General features: G+C 45.2%; 1 protein-coding gene across 2 annotated transcripts in view; it reads right to left on the bottom strand.

The window, feature by feature from the left end:
- The window catches only part of LOC143766924 (uncharacterized), a 98,334-nt gene that overhangs the window by 48,291 nt on the left and 29,367 nt on the right, over nucleotides 1-20,676 (bottom strand). For both annotated transcript variants that reach the window (XM_077254926.1, XM_077254927.1), the window contains 4 exons: nucleotides 14,725-14,874; nucleotides 14,416-14,595; nucleotides 14,209-14,332; nucleotides 14,028-14,125 (listed from right to left, as the gene is read on the bottom strand). In XM_077254926.1, coding sequence (XP_077111041.1) covers nucleotides 14,028-14,125; nucleotides 14,209-14,332; nucleotides 14,416-14,595; nucleotides 14,725-14,874 — 552 coding nt within the window. The remainder of the gene's footprint in view (nucleotides 1-14,027; nucleotides 14,126-14,208; nucleotides 14,333-14,415; nucleotides 14,596-14,724; nucleotides 14,875-20,676) is intronic.

Raw genomic sequence — 20,676 nt, 5'->3', positions numbered from 1 at the left:
GCAGTCCCTATGAGGAGGAAGGGAACTGGACTTGGGCTCATCAAATACATCCTGGAAATCCGACAAAAACTCAGGAACTTCAGAAGAGGGGGAAGAGGAAATTGACATTAAATGAACATCACTATGTATCCCTTGACCCCCAACTAGTCACAGACATAGATTTCCAATCCAGCACCGGATTATGTACCTGTAACCATGGAAAACCCAGCACAACAACATCATGCAAATTATGCAACACCAGAAAACGGCAATCTTCCTGATGTGCTGGAGCCATGTACATGGTCAACTGTGTCCAGTACTGAGGTTTATTCTTGGCCAATGGTGTAGCATCAATCCCCCTTAAGGGAATAGGGCTCTGCAAAGTCTGCAAGGAAAAACCACAGCATCTGGCGAACTCCAAGTCCATTAAGTTCAGGGCAGCGCCCGAATCCACAAATGCCATAACAGAAAAGGACGATAATGAGCAAATCAGGGCAACAGACAAGAGAAATTTAGGCTGTACAGTACTAATGGTGACAGACCTAGCGACCCTCTTAGTACGCTTAGGGCAATCAGAAATAGCATGAGCAGAATCACCACAGTAAAAACACAGCCCATTCTGATGTCTGAATTCCTGCCGTTCTGCTCTAGTCAAAATCCTATCACATTGCATAGGCTCAGGACTCTGCTCAGAGGACACTGCCATATGGTGCACAACCCTGCGCTCGCGCAGGCGCCGATCAATCTGAATGGCTAGAGTCATTGATTCGCTCAAACCAGCAGGCGTGGGGAACCGGGCTTCAGAAAGACCCTTTCTGAAAATTGCTGCCAGGGCATACTCATTCCATTTAGTGAGCACAGACCACTTTCTAAATTTCTGGCAGTACACTTCTGCCGCTTCCTGACCCTGACACAGAGCCAGCAAGGTTTTTTCTGCCTGATCCACAGAATTAGGTTCGTCATACAGCAATCCGAGGGCTTGAAAAAATGCGTCTACATTAAGCAATGCAGGATCCCCTGACTCAAGGGAGAATGCCCAATCCTGAGGGTCTCCACGCAGCAGAGAAATGACAATCTTCACCTGTTGAATGGGGTCACCAGAGGAACGAGGTCTCAAAGCATAAAACAATCTGCAGTTATTTTTAAAGTTCAAAAATTTAGATCTATCCCCAAAAAACAAATCAGGAGTAGGAATTCTAGGCTCTAAAGCCGGATTCTGAACAACATAATCTTGGATACTCTGTACCCTTGCAGTGAGTTGATCCACACGAGAAAAAACCCTGAACATCCATGTCAGCGCCAAAATCCTGAACCACCCAGAGATTAAGGGGGAAAAAAAGACAAAACAGGCTGCAGAAAAAAAAAAATAGCTCAGAACTTTTTTTTCACTCTTTTGAGATGCATTCAACACATTGTGGGCCAGCTGTACTGTTATGACCTGGTGGTTAAGGAGCAACATGGGACGAGCTCTGAGGAGGTGGTATCTGTACTGACCGCAGTTCCTGATCCTAACACCAACACTAGAAGTAGCCGTGGGATGTTCCTGTCACTCCCTAGACACCTCGTCACAGCCTGAGAACTAACTACCCCTAAAGATGGAAACAGAAAGCTATCTTGCCTCAGAGCAAATCCCCAAAGGAAAGATAGCCCCCCACAAATATTGACTGTGAGTGGAGAGGGAAATGACATACACAGAATGAAAACAGAATTTAGCAAAGGAGGCCACTTCTAACTAGATAGACAGAACAGGAAAGGATACTGTGCGGTCAGTATTAAAAGCTAAAAAATCCACACAGAGCTTACAAAAAATCTCCACACCGACTCACGGTGTGGAGGGCAAATCGGCTTCCCCAGAGCTTCCAGCTAAGCTGAATATATCTTACTGACAAGCTGGACAAGAAAAAACATAACATGAGCTGAACGATTAAGTCCACAGCAAGTGGACAACCAAAAGAACAAGCAAGGACTTATCTTTGCTGAAATGGACAGACTATCAGAGAAATCCAAGGAGAGATCTGAATCCAACCAAGAAACATTGACAGCTGGCACTGGCTGAAGACTAGAGCCAGGCTAAATAGCAGAGCCAGGAGAGACGATCAGTGGAAGAAGCTGCTAATGCTAAACCCAAGGAGCAGCAGTTCCACTTAAAACCACCGGAGGGACCCCAAGGGCAGAATTCACAAAAGTGCCATTTACAACCAGCGGAGGGAGCCCAAGAACGGAATTCACAACAGTCATCCCCCCGGTTCCCTCACTTACACTTCCTTCCTTTGAAGTCCATGCCATCAGACTCTTTAAGCTCTTCTTGCGAGTGGCGGTTGTTTATCGCTCTCCAGGCTCCCCCCGCCAGTTTCTAGACTGTTGTGAATTCCGCTCTTGGGCTCCCTCCGGTGGTTGTAAGTGGTACTGCTGCTCCTTGGAATTAGCAGTCAGCAGCTGCTTCCTCTGATTGTCTTTCTGGCTCGGCTATTTAACCTGGTTCTAGCCTTCAGCCTGTGCCAGTTGTCAATGGTTCCTGGTTGGATTCACATCTCTGCTTGGATTTCCCTGATATTCTGACCAGTTCAGCAAAGATAAGTCCTTGCTTTGTTCTTTTGCAGTCCACTTTTTGTGGACTTAATCATTCTGCACTTTCTATGTTTTTTCTTGTCCAGCTTGTCAGTATGGATTATTTCAGTTAAGCTGTAAGCTCTGGGAAGCAGATTTACCCTCCACACCTTTAGTCAGGTGTGGAGATTTTTGTAAACTCTGTGGTAGATTTTTCTAGTTTTTAATACTGACCGCACAGTATTCTGTCCTGTTCTATCTAGCTAGACTGTCCTCCTTTGCTACATCCTGGTTTCATTCTGCGTATGTCATTTCCCTCTCCACTCACAGTCAATATTTGTGGGGGGCTGTCTAATCTTTGGGGATTTTCTCTGAGGCAAGATAGCTTTCCTGTTTCTATCTTTAGGGGTAGTTAGTCCTCCGGCTGCGACGAGGTGTCTAGGGAGTGACAGGAACATCCCACGGCTACTTCTAGTGTGTGTGTTAAGCTCAGGTATTGCGGTCAGTACAGGTACCACCTCCTCCAGAGCATGTCCCATGTTGCTCCAAAACCACCAGGTCATAACAGTACAACTGGCCAGAAATGAATTAAATGCATCACAAAAGAAGGAAAAAAAAATTCTGAGCCATTTTTTTTTCTGCAGCCTATTTGGTCTTTTTTTTCCCTCTTAATCTCTGGGTGGTTCAGGATTTTGGCGCTGACATGGATGTTCAGGGTTTGTTTTCTCGTGTGGATCAACTTGCTGCAAGAGTACAGAGTATCCAAGATTATGTTGTCCAGACTCCGGCTTTAGAGCCTAGAATTCCAACCCCTGATTTGTTTTTTGGGGACAGATCCAAGTTTTTGAACTTTAAAAATAACTGCAAATTGTTTTTTGCTTCGAAACCCCGTTCCTCTGGTGATCCCATTCAGCAGGTTAAAATTGTCATCTCTCTGCTGCGTGGTGACCCTCAGGACTGGGCATTCTCCCTTGAATCAGGGGATCCGGCATTGCTTAATGTAGACGCATTTTTTCTAGCGCTCGGATTATTGTGTGACGAACCTAATTCTGTGGTCATGCAGAAAAAATCTTGTTGGCCCTATGTCAGGGTCAGGAAGCGGCAGAATTATACTGCCAGAAATTTAGAAAATGGTCTGTGCTCACTAAATGGAATGAGGAGGCGCTGGCAGCAATTTTCAGAAAGGGTATTTCTGAAGCCCTTAAAGATGTTATGGTGGGGTTCCCCACGCCTGCTGGTTTGAGCGAATCTATGTCTCTAGCCATTCAGATTGATCGGCGCCTGCGCGAGCGCAAAGTTGTGCACCATATGGCAGTGTCCTCTGAGCGGAGTCCTGAGCCTATGCAATGTGATAGGATTTTGACTGGAGCAGAACGGCAGGGATTCAGACGTCAGAATAGGCTGTGTTTTTACTGTGGTGATTCTGCTCATGTTATTTCCGATTGCCCTAAGCGTACTAAGAGGGAAGCTAGGTCTGTTACCATCAGTACTTTACAGTCTACATTTCTCTTATCTGTGACCCTGATTAGCTCATTATCGTCCTTTTCTGTCATGGCAATTGTGGATTCAGGCGTTGCCCTGAACTTGATGGACTTGGAATTCGCCAGGCGCTGTGGTTTTTCCTTGCAGCCTTTGCAGAGTCCTATTCCTTTGAGGGGCATTGATGCTACACCGTTGGCCAAGAATAAACCTCAGTATTGGACTCAGCTGACCATGTGCATGGCTCCAGCACATCAGGAAGATTGCCATTTTCTGGTGTTGCATAATTTGCATGATGTTGTTGCACTGGGTTTTCTATGGTTACAGGAACATAATCCGGTGCTGGTTGGAAATCTATGTCTGTGACTAGTTGGGGTTGTCAAGGGGTACATAGTGACGTTCCTTTGATGTCAATTTCCTCTTCCCCCTCTTCTGAAGTCCCTGAGTTTTTGTCGGATTTCCAGGATGTATTTGATGAGCCCAAGTCCAGTTCCCTTCCTCCACATAGGGACTGTGATTGTGCTATTAACTTGATTCCTGGCTGTAAGTTCCCTAAGGGCCAAATTTTCAATCTGTCTGTGCCAGAGCATGCCGCCATGCGGAGTTATGTCAAGGAGTCTTTGGAGAAGGGGCATATTCGGCCGTCTTCGTCACCATTGGGAGCGGGATTCTTTTTTGTTGCCAAGAAGGATGGCTCCTTGAGACCCTGTATTGATTATCGCCTTCTTAATAAGATCACGGTCAAATTCCAATACCCCTTACCTTTGCTTTCTGATTTGTTTGCTCGGATTAAGGGGGCTGGTTGGTTTACTAAGATTGACCTTCGAGGGGCATATAATCTTGTTCGTATTAAACAGGGTGACGAATGGAAAACTGCGTTTAATACGCCCGAAGGCCATTTTGAATACCTTGTGATGCCTTTCGGGCTCTCTAATGCTCCTTCTGTATTTCAGTCCTTCATGCATGATATTTTCCGCAATCATCTTGATAAATTCATGATTGTGTATTTGGATGATATTTTGATTTTTTCCGATGATTGGGAGACTCATGTGAAGCAGGTCAGGATGGTATTCCAGATCCTTCATGATAATGCTTTATTTGTGAAGGGGTCTAAGTGCCTATTTGGAGTTCAGAAGGTCTCTTTTTTGGGTTTTATTTTTTCTCCCTCGTCTATAGAAATGGATCCTGTTAAGGTCCAAGCCATTCATGACTGGATTCAACCCACATCGGTGAAGAGCCTTCAGAAATTTTTGGGCTTTGCTAATTTTTATCGCCGTTTCATTGCCAACTTTTCCAGTGTGGTTAAACCCCTGACCGATTTGACGAAGAAAGGCGCTGATGTGACGAATTGGTCCTCTGCGGCTGTTGAGGCCTTTCAGGAGCTTAAACGCCGATTTACTTCTGCCCCTGTGTTGCGTCAGCCGGATGTTTCTCTTCCTTTTCAGGTTGAGGTTGACGCTTCTGAGATTGAGGCAGGGGCCGTTTTGTCTCAGAGGAATTCTGATGGTTCTTTGATGAAACCGTGTGCTTTTTTTTCCCAGAAAGTTTTCGCCTGCGGAGCGCAATTATGACGTTGGCAATCGGGAGTTGTTGGCTATGAAGTGGGCATTTGAGGAGTGGCGACATTGGCTTGAGGGAGCCAAGCACCGCGTTGTGGTCTTGACCGATCATAAGAATCTGATTTACCTCGAGTCGGCCAAGCGGCTGAACCCTAGACAGGCTCGATGGTCCCTGTTTTTCTCCCGTTTTGATTTTGTGGTCTCGTATTGTAAAGGTGAAAATATACTTTCTTATATACTTTTTGTACTTTTATATTTTTTATACTGTGAAACAATAAGATTTTTCCCTTGCTTGCAAATGTAACAGTATTTAAAGATGGCTGCCAGTGTTCACTTTTACTTTAGTTTAGTGTCCGAAGAGTTAAGTATCATTTCTTCTGAAATCGAAACTTAGGAATGTGAAGAAAGGAGGAACCACCAGGAGACGTCCCGGACGAATCAGAAAGAGACTGAACACTAGACGTATACTGCTTAAACCCCGCCTATTACATTCCTTTTTAGTACTGTGTATTGTAAAATAAACTCAGTTGCTGTAACCGCTGCAGACACGTGTGGATGCAGGGACATCAGCTAAGATTGAATCAGCTGAGTGTCTGACTCATTTTTACTCGGTACCAGATGCTCTGCTCACACTATAATTTGGAATGACTGGTGAATGAAGGTTATTGTCGTGACGACCCCGACAGTATCTTCCGGGATCTAAGAATGTTAAGGCTGATGCCCTCTCTAGGAGTTTTTTGCCTGATTCTCCTGGAGTTCTTGAGCCGGTTGGCATTCTTAAGGAAGGGGTGATTCTTTCTGCCATCTCCCCTGATTTACGGCGGGTACTTCAGGAATTTCAGGCTGATAAACCTGACCGCTGTCCAGTGGGGAAGCTGTTTGTTCCTGATAGATGGACTAGTAAGGTGATTTATGAGGTTCATTGTTCGGTGTTGGCTGGTCATCCTGGGATTTTTGGTACCAGAGATTTGGTTGCTAGGTCATTTTGGTGGCCTTCCTTGTCGCGGGATGTGCGTTCTTTTGTGCAGTCCTGTGGGACTTGTGCCCAGGCCAAGCCTTGCAGTTCCCGCGCTAGTGGGTTCCTTTTGCCTTTGCCGGTCCCTGAGAGGCCCTGGACGCACATTTCCATGGAATTTATTTCGGATCTTCCTGTTTCCCAGAAGATGTCTGTTATCTGGGTGGTTTGTGACCGGTTCTCTAAAATGGTCCATTTGGTACCTTTGCCTAAATTGCCTTCCTCCTCTGATTTGGTTCCATTGTTTTTTCAGCATGTGGTTCGTTTGCATGGCATTCCGGAGAATATTGTGTCTGACAGAGGTTCCCAGTTTGTTTCTAGGTTTTGGCGGGCTTTTTGTGCTAGGATGGGCATTGATTTGTCTTTTTCTGCGGCATTTCATCCTCAGACAAATGGCCAAACTGAGCGAACTAATCAGACCTTGGAAACCTATTTGAGATGCTTTGTGTCTGCTGATCAGGATGATTGGGTGGCTTTCTTGCGGTTGGCCGAGTTTGCCCTTAATAATCGGGCTAGTTCGGCTACTTTGGTTTCGCCTTTCTTTTGTAATTTTGGTTTTCATCCTCGTTTTTCTGCACCCCCAGAGCCTCCAGCTAGCAAGGAAATATCATGATAGCAAGCTGGACAAGAACTTAGAATATACTAAGACAAATATTCAAAAGGCAATGAAAAACAAATGAACTAGCAGGGACTTAGCTTCTGCTGAAGTAGACAGGTCATCAGAGAAATCCCAGAGAGATCTGAACCAGTGCTAAGACATTGACAGCTGGCAAGAAGAAACGATCTGAGTGGAGTTAAATAGGGAAGCCAGCCTAGCAATAAACGAGGGCAGCTGAGGAAGCCAAGCTCAAAGACCAGCAATTCCACTCAAAGCCACCAGAGGGAGTCCAAGGACAACTCACCAAAGTACCATTCATGACCACAGGAGGGAGCCCGAGAACGGAATTCACAACAGCGGAGGCTTCAGTATCTTGTCAAGTGGAAGGGTTATGGCCAGGAGGATAATTATTGGGTTGTTGCCTCCGATGTTCATGCCGCCGATTTGGTTCGTGCTTTTCACTTGGCTCGCCCTGATCGGCCTGGGGGCTCTGGTGTGGGTTCGGTGTCCCCTCCTCAAGGGGGGGGTACTGTTGTGAATTCCACTCTTGGGCTCCCTCCGGTGGTTGTAAGGCTACGTTCACATTTGCGTTGTGCGCCGCAGCGTCGGCGACGCAACGCACAACGCAAACAAAAACGCAACAAAACGCACGCTAAAACGCTGCGTTTTGCGACGCATGCGTCCTTTTTTGGCGAAACTTGGACCCAAAAAAAAAAATGCATTTTGTTGCATTCTCTGCGCCCAACGCTTGCGGCCAAAAAAATGCATGCGTCGCAAAACGCAGCACAACGCATGTCCATGCACCCACATGTTAAATATAGGGGCGCATGACGCATGCGGCGATGCTGCGGCGCCGAACGCTAATGTGAACGTAGACTAAGTGGTACTTTTGTGAGTTCTGCTCTTGGGCTCCCTCCGGTGGTTTTAAGCGGTACTGCTGCTCCTTGGAATTAGCAGTCAGCAGCTGCTTCCACTGATTGTCTTTCTGGCTCGGCTATTTAACCTGGTTCTATCCTTCAGCCTGTGCCAGTTGTCAATGGTTCCTGGTTGGATTCACATCTCTGCTTGGATTTCCCTGATATTCTGACCAGTTCAGCTTTGTTCTTTTGCAGTCCACTTTTTGTGGACTTAATCATTCTGCACTTTCTATGTTTTTTCTTGTCCAGCTTGTCAGTATGGATTATTTCAGTTAAGCTGTAAGCTCTGGGAAGCAGATTTAACCTGCACACCTTTAGTCAGGTGTGGAGATTTTTGTAAACTCTGTGGTAGATTTTTCTAGTTTTTAATACTGACCGCACAGTATTCTGTCCTGTTCTATCTATCTAGCTAGACTGGCCTCCTTTGCTACATCCTGGTTTCATTCTGCGTATGTCATTTCCCTCTCCACTCACAGTCAATATTTGTGGGGGGCTGTCTAATCTTTGGGGATTTTCTCTGAGGCAAGATAGCATTCCTGTTTCTATCTTTAGGGGTAGTTAGTCCTCCGGCTGTGACGAGGTGTCTAGGGAGTGACAGGAACATCCCACGGCTACTTCTAGTGTGTGTGTGTTAAGCTCAGGTATTGCGGTCAGTACAGGTACCACCTCCTCCAGAGCACATCCCATGTTGCTCCTAAACCAACAGGTCATAACACTAGACCACTTTGCCACCTGGCTTACTCACTTTCTATCCTGTGACATCCCCACCCTCATCATGGGAGACTTTAACATCCCCATCAATGATCCCCTCTCCCAATCTGCCTCTCATCTTCTTTCTCTAACTTCTTCATTCAGCCTCTCACAGTTTACTAATTCTCCTACGCATGAGGACGGAAATACTCTGGACCTGGTTTTCTCCCGTCCCGGATCGCTGCACGACTTTACTAACTCCTCTTTCCCGCTCTCAGGCCACAACCTTCTTTCCTTCTCTGTCAAGAATTGTCTCCTCACCCAGGACACCCCCACTTACCACACTTATCGGAATACACGTTCCATTAATACCTAGCAGCTTATGGACAATCTCCACACATCTTTAGCCCCCACCTCCTCGCTCTCCTGTCCAGACTTAGCATTGTCACACTTCAATAATACACTGAAGAATGCCCTAGATGAAGCGGCAACTTCTACACGCAGAAAGGCCTGACACAGACAGTGGCAGACCTGGCACACTATGCAAACACACTTTCTTCAGCATTGCTCAAGGTGTGCAGAGCGGCAGTGGAGAAAATCTCTCTTAGCAGAAGACTTCATCAACTATAAGTTCATGCTCAAAACCTATAACTCTGCCCTTCATCTGGCCAAACAATCCTACTTTACCACCGTCATCACCTCACTATCCAACAACCCAAAACGACTTTTTGAAACCTTAAACTCCCTCCTGAAACCTAAAGTACAGGCCCCCATCACCAACCTCAGCGGTGAGGATCTGGCCACTTATTTCCTAGAAAAAAATCAACCACATCCATCAGGATATCTCAGCGCAATCTCCTCAGTGCATGGATCCCCTTCCCTGCCGCATCTCAAGCTCACTAGACATCTTTGAGGCTGTTTCAGAAGAAAACGTTTCCAAGCTCCTCGCTTCTGCTCAACCTATAACCTGCAACAGTGACCCCATTCCTTCACATCTCCTGCAGTCTCTCTCACCAGTGGTCACCACTCACCTGACTAAAATATTTAACCTCTCTCTTTCTTCAGGTATCTTTCCCTCCTCATTTAAACATACCATCATAACCCCTTTACTTAAAAAGCCATCCCTGGACCAGAACTGCACTGCTAACTACAGACCTGTCTCTAACCTTTCCTTCATCTCTAAACTCCTAGAACGCTTGGTCCACTCCCATCTAATCCGCTATCTCTCGGATGATTCTCTTCTTGACCCCTTACAATCTGGTTTCCGCTCTTTACACTCCACTGAAACTGCCCTCACTAAAGTCTCTAATGATCTAATAACAGCTAAATCCAAAGATCATTGCTCTCTGCTGATTCTCATGGATCTCTCTGCTGCATATGACACTGTGGATCACCAGGTTCTTCCCACTATGCTCCGCACCATAGGCCTCGAGGACACAGCCCTCTCCTGGTTCTCCTCCTACCTCTCTGACCGCTCCTTCACTATATCCATTACATCCATTACTTAAAAAACCCTGCCTCGACCAAAACTGTGCCGCTAATTATAGACCTGTCTCTAATCTTCCCTTCATCTCTAAACTCCTGGAACGCCTGGTCCACTCCTGTCTTACCCGCTATCTCTCAGATAACTCTCTTCTCGACCCTCTTCAATCTGGCTTCCGCTCTTTACACTCTACTGAAACTGCCCTCACTAAAGTCTCTAATGACCTACTAACAGCTAAATCTAATGGTCACTACTCCATGCTAATTCTATTGGATCTTTCCGCAGCATTCGACACTGTGGATCATCAGCTCCTCCTCACTATGCTCCGCTCCATCGGCATCAAGGACACCGTTCTCTCTTGGTTCTCCTCCTATCTCTCTGACCGATCCTTCACTGTATGTTTTGCTGGTTCTTCCTCCTCTCACCTTCCCCTTACTGTTGGGGTTCCTCAAGGATCATTCCTAGGCCCCCTCCTCTTCTCTTTGTATACTGCCCCTATTGGACAAACAATCAGTAGATTTGGGTTCCAGTACCATCTCTATGCTGATGACACCCAATTATACACCTCTTCTCCTGCTTTCACTCCGACCTTCTTAGAAAACACCAGTGATTGTCTTACCGCTGTCTCTAACATCATGTCCTCCCTCTATCTGAAACTGAACCTGTCAAAAACTGAACTCCTCGTGTTCTGTCCCTCTACTAACCTACCTTTGCCTGACATTGCCATCTCCGTGTGCGGTTCAATCATTACTCCAAAGCAACATGCCCGCTGCCTTGGGGTCATCCTTGATTCCGAGCTTTCATTCACCCCCCACATCCAATCACTGGCTCGCTCTTCTTATCTGCATCTCAAAAACATTTCTAGAATTCGCCCTTTTCTTACTTTCGACTCTGCAAGAACTCTTACTGTTTCTCTTATTCATTCCCGTCTGGACTATTGTAACTCTCTACTAATCGGCCTCCCTCTTACCAAACTCTCCCCGCTCCAATCTGTCCTGAATGCTGCTGCCAGGATCATATTCCTCACCAACCGTTACACCGATGCCTCTACCTTGTGCCAGTCATTACACTGGCTACCCATCCACTCCAGAATCCAGTACAAAACTACTACCCTCATCCACAAAGCACTCCATGGCTCAGCACCACCCTACATCTCCTCTCTGGTCTCAGTCTACCACCCTACCCGTGCCCTCCGCTCCGCTAATGACCTCAGGTTAGCATCCTCAATAATCAGAACCTCCCACTCCCGTCTCCAAGACTTTACACGTGCTGCGCCGATTCTTTGGAATGCACTACCTAGGTTAATATGATTAATCCCCAATCCCCACAGTTTTAAGCGTGCCCTAAAAACGCATTTGTTCAGACTGGCCTACCGCCTCAACGCATTAACCTAACTATCCCTGTGTGGCCTATTAAAAATAGAAAAAAAAACCAAAACACATAATCAGGTTCCTCTCATCATGTTCTCATACACTTTATGCAGTTAATAGCCCTCTGTGTCTGTACTGCTACATACTTAGGCATTTAACTGGTTCATGCAGCTTTATATGAACACCCGAGCCTTACACTATGGCTGGTCCAAATAACTAAAGCAATTGTTACCATCCACCTCTCGTGTCTCCCCTTTTCCTCATAGTTTGTAAGCTTGCGAGCAGGGCCCTCATTCCTCGTGGTATCTATTTTGAACTGTGATTTCTGATATGCTGTAATGTCTATTGTCTGTACAAGTCCCCCTCTATAAGTTGTAAAGCTCTGCGGAATATGTTGGCGCTATATAAATAAAAATTATTATTATTTTTATATCTTTTGCCGGCCCCTCTTCCTCTCCTCGTCCCCTTACTATCGGGGTTCTGCAGGGCTCAGTCCTAGGCCCCCTCCTCTTCTCTCTATACACTGCCCTTATAGGAAAACCAATCAGCAGATTTGGGTTCCAGTATCATCTCTATGCTGATGACACCCAATTATACACTTCTTCCCCTGACATCACCCCTACCCTAATTCAAAATACCAAGGATTGTCTGTCTGCTGTCTCTAACATCATGTCCTCCCTTTACCTGAAACTAAATCTCTCCAAAACGGAACTTCTTGTGTTTCTCCCTTCTACTAACCTCACTCTTCCCAACATCGAAATTACCCTGGAGGGTTCAACCATAACTCCCAAGCAGCATGCCCGCTGTCTTGGGGTCATATTCGACACCGAACTTTCCTTTACTCCCTATATCCGATCACTCACTCGCTCTTGTCACCTACATCTTAAAAACATCTCCAGAATCTGACCTTTTCTCACCTTTGAAACAGCTAAGACGCTTACTGTCGCTCTTATTCATTCCCGTCTGGACTACTGCAACTCCCTTCTGATCGGTCTCCCTCTTACCAAACTTTCTCCTCTACAATCCATCTTGAATGCGGCAGCCAGGGTCATATTTCTGTCCAGCCAATGCCTCCATCTTGTGCTAGTCATCACTTCTGTGAGTTCTGTCCGTGGCTGTAAGTGGAGCTGCTGGTCTTGAAGTTGCTTCCTCAGCTGCCCTCGTTTATGGCTAGGCTGGCTTCTCTATTTAACTCCACTCAGATCGTTACTTGATGCCAGCTGTCAATGTCTTAGTACTGGTTCAGATCTCTCTTGGATCTTTCTGATGACCTGTCTACTCCAGCAGAAGCTAAGTCCCTGCTAGTTCATTTGTTGTTCATTGTGTACTGAATATATTTCTTAGTACTTGCTAAGTTCTAGTCCAGCTTTGTTATCATGATATTGTCTTGCTAGCTGGAAGCTCTGGGGTGCAGAGTGGCACCTCCGCACCGTGAGTCGGTGCAGGGGTCTTTTTGCACACTCTGCGTGGTTTTTTGTAGTTTTTGTGCTGACCGCAAAGATCCCTTTTCTATCCTCCGTCTATTTAGTGAAGACTGGCCTCCTTTGCTGAAACCTGTTTCATTCCTGTGTTTGTGACTTTCCTCTTAACTCAGTCAATATTTGTGGGGGGCTGCCTTTTCCTTTGGGGATTTTCTCTGAGGCAAGGTAAGGCTTTATTTCCTATATTTAGGGGTAGTTAGCTCTTAGGCTGTGAAGAGGCGTCTAGGCAGAGTTAGGTACGCTCCACGGCTATTTCTAGTGTGTGTGATAGGATTAGGGTTTGCGGTCAGCAGAGTTCCCACTTCCCAGAGCTTGTCCTGTCTTATAGTTTATCCATCAGGTCATTTCGGGTGCTCCTAACCACCAGGTCCATAAGACCTAGCCCCGACCTATTCAAGCGTGCTTTAAAAACCCATCTCTTCAAACAAGCCTACCACATCAACTACTCAGTAAACTAACTTTGCCCTGTTCCCTGCTTCCAAATATTACTCTGAATCTGCACCCTACTATTCATCTGTCTCCACACCCTCCATGCACATGATAACTGCACTTGATACTTGACTATTGCACTTAAACACACGGGCTGATGACCGGATCATGCAGCTTTATATGAAAATCCCTATTTATTATAATTGCCAGACCGGAAATAACAAGCACTTTTCACCTATTGTGTCCCCCCCATTTCCTTGTAGATTGTAAGCTTGCGAGCAGGGACCTCACTCCTAATGTCACTGTTTAAATTGTCTTAACTTGTACTGAATTTATTGTTTGTACATGTCCCCGCTTAATTGTAAAGTGCTGCGGAATATGGTGGTGCTATATAAATAAAGATTATTATTATTATTATTGTCCTGCCATCTCCACCATTCTCATTATACAAGTATCTCTTGACACCTTCTCTCCATCTACCTGATGATCCTGAGGAGCAGTGGGATCTTCTTGCTTGCAGTCCTGTGGAAGAAGAGGACGGGGACATCTCTCTGGTGTTGTCCTCTTACTGGATAGATCTGGAGGAAACACATACAGGGAGTGAATTCATTCTTTACATACAGATAATTATAGGCCGTGTGTATTTAGTCCTGTCTATTACCTGGAGATGTGAGGGGCTGGGGAACCTCCATTATGACGTTCTTGTACATATCTCTGTGTCCTTCTAAATACTCCCACTCCTCCATGGAGAAATAGACAGCAACATCCTGACACCTTATAGGAACCTGACACATACAATGATACCGTCATCCCCCCGATCCCTTCATAGTGTTACTGTATAATGTCCCAGCATTCCCAGCAGTGTCACCTCTCCAGTCAGCAGCTCAATCATCTTGTAGATGAGTTCTAGGATCTTCTGGTCATTGATGTCCTCATGGATCAGGGGGTGAGGTGGAGGCCCCGTGATTGGGCTCAGGGGTCTTCCCCATCCCTCAGACACAGGGTCCTGACAGCGATCACTAGAGGTCTTCTTCACCACTGTGTAATCCTGGTAATGGAGAGACACATTAATAAATCTCACTACAGACATTTCCAGAGTCCTCACCTCTCCAGTTCTGTCCATCTGTTATTCTCATAGATAAGAATGGTGTAATGTGACGTCATCAGAATCTCTCACCTCTCCAGTAAGCCGGAAGAGGATCTCTAGGGTGAGGTGTAATATCCTCTCCGCCATCTTGTCTCTGTCCATATCCATCTTTGATGCGTAAATCAGGAAAAAAAATTTTTGTTGAAGATCTTCACGGAGAGGATCAGATATTGTAGAGACCTAAATGAGAAGATGAGCCGATGTAACATCATAAGAATCCTGTAATAATACAATTACTGGAGATAATAAGGGAAACATATGAGGAGATTTATTATTTTACAGGATTTAGTTTCCTTCTTTACATCTACTAATAAATCCTATATATTTAGGCCACAGACAACAAGCAGTTTCTTCCTCGGAGTCGGCAGCTGAATACGTTCCTCATAGACTCATCTTCCATAACGCTAATTCTCGTCTCATTTACCGACCCTGGAATCGGCATTAGTAATACTGCAGGAGATATTCATTACACGCGACATGAGAAATAACAACTTCATGATGAGGACGACATCTTCATCTTCTACTACGGCTCTAGAGACATATTTGGCCAGAGTTGGTCACTGACTCCATCCCCACCGGCCGTCTATATGAAGGTTTCCCGTCTTCCCCGCACTGGAATCTTCTATCACGTTAGATCTCAGCTCTGATTCACACACAGGAGTTTCTTTATAGCCTAGGAAGGGGGTAATACCCATGGAGCTTTCCAGGCTATTAATATCAGCTCACAATTGTATACTTAGCCTTTAGTGGCTATTAAAATCGGGGACTCCTCTAAAAAAGTGACGTAGGGTGCACCTATATTTAATAACCAGCAAAGGCTGTGCAGACAGTTGCGGGTTGATATTAATAGCCTAGGAAGAGGCCATGGATACTGCACCCCCCAGACTAAAAATATCAGCTTTCAGCCGCCCGGAAAAGGCACATCTCTAAGATGCACCAATTCTGGCATTTAGCCTCTCTTCCTACTTGCCCTGTAGCTGAAATTATTATGATGGGAAGGAGAGGGTGACCAATACCACACCCCACCGAGTCCTGTCAATTCATAGGCATCATAGCAACCAAGTGGGCTATCGTTTTGGATGATACACTCCTGCCTATCCAACTATTGTATGGTAAATATCTCATAGATCCTGGGTTCATTAGTATTTGCACCAAGAAGTGAGTATTTATTAATTAACTGTCGGTGGTCGGAGGTAGTCAGTGAGGTGGATGGTTCCATATTGTGCATGTAGGGGGCAGTATTGTGGGAACATTAGAAAGTGGGGGTATAGCAGTACTGTGAGAACATTATACTGTGTGTGAGGGTATGGCGGTACTGTAGAAACATTATACTGTGTGTGGGAGTATGGCGGTACTATGAGAACATTATACAGGGTGTGGGGGTATGGCGGTACTGTAGGAACATTATACTATGTGTGGGGGTATGGCGGTACGATGAGAACATTATACTGTGTGTGGGGGTATGGCGGTACTATGAAAACATTATACAGTCTGTGGGGGTATTGGGGTACTATGAGAAGATTATACTGTGTGTGGGGGTATGGCGGTACTATGAGAACATTATACTGTGTGGGGGTATGGCAGATTTTATTCACATGATATGGAGCTGTCCTATCATCCTTCAATATTGGAAAGAGGTGACCTCATTACTTTCATCCATAATATTGGCTCCTGTACCTCTTGAGCCATTAATTTGTTTATTTGGGGTATGGGATGAGGAGACTTGGGGTCATCACGTTGCGATTTTCTTACGGGAGTCACTTTTTATGGCAAGGAAGATGGTGGCAATGCGGTGGATGGGGGGTTCGTGCCCCTCCCTTAGAGCCTGGATTGAGTTGGTAAATTCAGTTATCCCGTACGAACGTACACTATATCAAAATAGAGGATGCCCAGGTAAATTTGCGAAAATTTGGGGCGGCTGGAACTCCTCTCACCTCACTTTATAAACTTGTAGTTGATTGCGTTAGTGCAAAGTGTCAAATCTCTCTAGATGTTATGCAGAGGAGGGTGCGGGTTTATTGTTAGGCGGCAGAAAAGTAGTTAGTAGGATATAGTTGTAGTTATGGTTTAATGACTGTAAATATTCATGACTCCACGTTAGATTTGTACAGTTCGAATGGAGTAAAGGATATGTTAAACGCACATTGTGATATTCAGTCATGCATACAATGTACATGTTCCATATTGAATGTAATACTAACGAGCATAAATATGTATATTGTATTGCTTTACTTTATGGTTAATAAACAAATTTTAAAAAAAAAATAAAATGTTTCACGGATCCGTACATTCCTCAACCAAGAATCTGCAAAAACCCTAGTCCATGCCCTCATTATCTCTCGCCTTGACTACTGCAACCTCCTGCTCTGTGGCCTCCCCTCGAACACTCTCACACCCCTCCAATCTATTCTAAACTCCGCTGCCCGACTAATCCACCTGTCACCCCGCTATTCCCCGGCATCTCCCCTCTGTCAATCCCTTCACTGGCTCCCCATTGCCCAGAGACTCCAGTACAAAACCCTAACCATGACATACAAAGCCATCCACAACCTGTCGCCTCCATACATCTGTGACCTCGTCTCCCGGTACTTACCTACACGCAACCTCCGATCCTCACAAGATCTCCTTCTCTACTCCCCTCTTATCTCCTCTTCCCACAATCGTACACAAGATTTCTCTCGCGTATCACCCCTACTCTGGAACCCTCTACCACAACACATCAGACTCTCGCCTACCATCGAAACCTTCAAAAAGAGCCTGAAGACCCACCTCTTCCGACAAGCCTACAACCTGCAGTAACCACCGATCAACCAACCGCTGCATGACCAGCTCTATCCTCACCTACTGTATTCTCACCCATCCCTTGTAGATTGTGAGCCTTCACGGGAAGGGTCTTTTCTCCTCCTGTACCAGTTATGACTTGTATTGTTTAACATTATTGTACTTGTTTTTATTATACCAAGCAAAAAAAGCGGTCACACCTTAAAGGTAGCCACAACGAAGAGATCCAGATTAAAGGCAATTTAAGGCTTTTATTGGAAAAAATTATAAGAAATGCATAAATGCTCTAGCACCATAACATAAGGTGGAAAGCTGGATATTGTACACCATTAAATAATGATAAATGCAAAGTAGTAACTATATAACTCCCTACTGCCCGATGTACCTCTAGCTGCCTAAGCATGCTCATAATACAGAAAAAATCCTAGTGCATATACATCCAGACATTGTAATGATATCTACCTGCAGTCAGCACAGCGTTCCACCTCACCCCAACGCGCGTTTCGCAATAAGCTTCTCCCGGGGTTGTTTTTATTATGTATACCCCTCCTTACATGTAAAGCGCCATGGAATAAATGGCGCTATAATAATAAAACATAATAGATTGATAGCTATTATCTATCTATAGATCTATCATCTATCTATCTCATTCCATCTATTATATATATATATATATATATATATATATATATATATATATATATCATTCCTTCTATCTATAGATAGATAGAACGAATGGGATAGATATGGGATAGATAGAAGGAATGAGATAGATAGATATATCTATTCATATATCTATCTATAGATCTATGAATTCATAGATCTATAAATTCAAAGCCATGAGTCTGACCAGACGTGTCTGACCATCTTAGAAACTGCATCTTTTAAACTGCAGATTTTTAACTGCTATGAATTAGACTAGAATTCCATGAAGCATTCACCCATTCATCACTGCTGTACTTTCATCATCCTCATCACCACCTGTATCATCTAATCGAGTTGTTTTGTCTACCCACAGGTATGCTGCTATCCTACTCAGCTTTCTCTGCTATGTCTTCCCATATGAAGTGCATATAATTCCCACCTGGTATGCTGCTATCCTACTCAGCTTTCTCTGCTATGTCTTCCCATATGATGTGCATATAATTCCCACCTGGTATGCTGCTATCCTACTCAGCTTTCTCTGCTATGTCTTCCCATATGAAGTGCATATAATTCCCACCTGGTATGCTGCTATCCTACTCAGCTTTCTCTGCTATGTCTTTCCATATGATGTGCATATAATTCCCACCTGGTATGCTGCTATCCTACTCAGCTTTCTCTGCTATGTCTTCCCATATGAAGTGCATATAATTCCCACCTGGTATGCTGCTATCCTACTCAGCTTTCTCTGCTATGTCTTCCCATATGAAGTGCATATAATTCCCACCTGGTATGCTGCTATCCTACTCAGCTTTCTCTGCTATGTCTTCCCATATGAAGTGCATATAATTCCCACCTGGTATGCTGCTATCCTACTCAGCTTTCTCTGCTATGTCTTTCCATATGAAGTGCATATAATTCCCACCTGGTATGCTATCCTACTCAGCTTTCTCTGCTATGTCTTTCCATATGAAGTGCATATAATTCCCACCTGGTATGCTATCCTACTCAGCTTTCTCTGCTATGTCTTTCCATATGAAGTGCATATAATTCCCACCTGGTATGCTGCTATCCTACTCAGCTTTCTCTGCTATGTCTTCCCATATGAAGTGCATATAATTCCCACCTGGTATGCTGCTATCCTACTCAGCTTTCTCTGCTATGTCTTCCCATATGAAGTGCATATAATTCCCACCTGGTATGCTGCTATCCTACTCAGCTTTCTCTGCTATGTCTTCCCATATGAAGTGCATATAATTCCCACCTGGTATGCTATCCTACTCAGCTTTCTCTGCTATGTCTTCCCATATGAAGTGCATATAATTCCCACCTGGTATGCTGCTATCCTACTCAGCTTTCTCTGCTATGTCTTCCCATATGAAGTGCATATAATTCCCACCTGGTATGCTGCTATCCTACTCAGCTTTCTCTGCTATGTCTTTCCATATGAAGTGCATATAATTCCCACCTTGCATGCTTTGCTTACCCATTTTTTTTTCTATTCCTATGTACTTCACTCCTCTCGTGTCTTCCTTGCATACCTGAGTGGCCAATCTACCCCACCCCCTCTTTATGACCTGGCTTAACTGTGAACATGTGCTCTGGACACACAGGCCCACATCCTCTCTCAGCTGTGAGCCCTTAGGTGCACATAAATTCAAAGCCATGAGTCTGACCAGACGTCTGACCATCTTAGAAACTGCATCTTTTAAACTGCATCTTTTAAACTGCTATGAATTAGACTAGAATTGGACAGCAATTGACTGGAAGGTAAAGAAATAGAAAACTACTATAATGTTCCGGTTTCTTTTAACATTCACCCCCATACTACTCTCTTTCTTCCTATCTCCTGTAATCCCTCCACCTAGTAAGGAAATAGTCATTTCTTCCTCCATCCTCCCCAGCCACCTCACCTCCTCCACAGAACTGTTCCTCCACATACAATCCTTTCTCTCCAGGCACACACGGCCACATCATGACCTATCCAGCTCACACCTTCTAACGCTCTGTCTGCTGCTCCTCATTGCTGGTGACATATCCCCAAATCCTGGCCCTCCTCATCACATCCCCACACTCATTTCTAATCCCCTGCCACAATCCTCTACACGTCTTCGCAACCACAGTAACCTCATACCCATTCATCCAGCCCCCACTCCCCCAATTTCCCTACCTGGAGCACTATGGAACGCACGCTCTGTCTGCAATAAACTGTCATTTATCCACGACCTCTTTATCAATAACAAACTCTCCTTCCTCGGCATCACTGAAACCTGGCTCACCCCCTCTGACTCAGCCTCTCCAGCCGCGCTCTCCTTTGGTGGATTCCACCTCTCCCACACCCCTCGCCCCAACAGCAAGCACGGCGGAGGAGTTGGTTTTCTCCTGTCAGATAACTGCTCCTTCGCCCCAATCCCGCTGCCACCCTCTGTTACCCTCCCTTCCTTTGAGGTGCACTCCGTGCGCATTTACTCCCCCTCCAACTGGCTGTCATCTACCGTCCCCCAGGGCCAGCCACCACCTTCTTTGACCACTTCACCACCTGGCTACTCCATTTCCTCG

Source organism: Ranitomeya variabilis, chromosome 4 (assembly GCF_051348905.1).
Source record: "Ranitomeya variabilis isolate aRanVar5 chromosome 4, aRanVar5.hap1, whole genome shotgun sequence".
NCBI lineage: Eukaryota > Metazoa > Chordata > Amphibia > Anura > Dendrobatidae > Ranitomeya > Ranitomeya variabilis.
The sequence above is the reverse complement of the archived record's forward strand: the minus strand, read 5'-3'. Positions and strand labels throughout refer to the sequence as shown.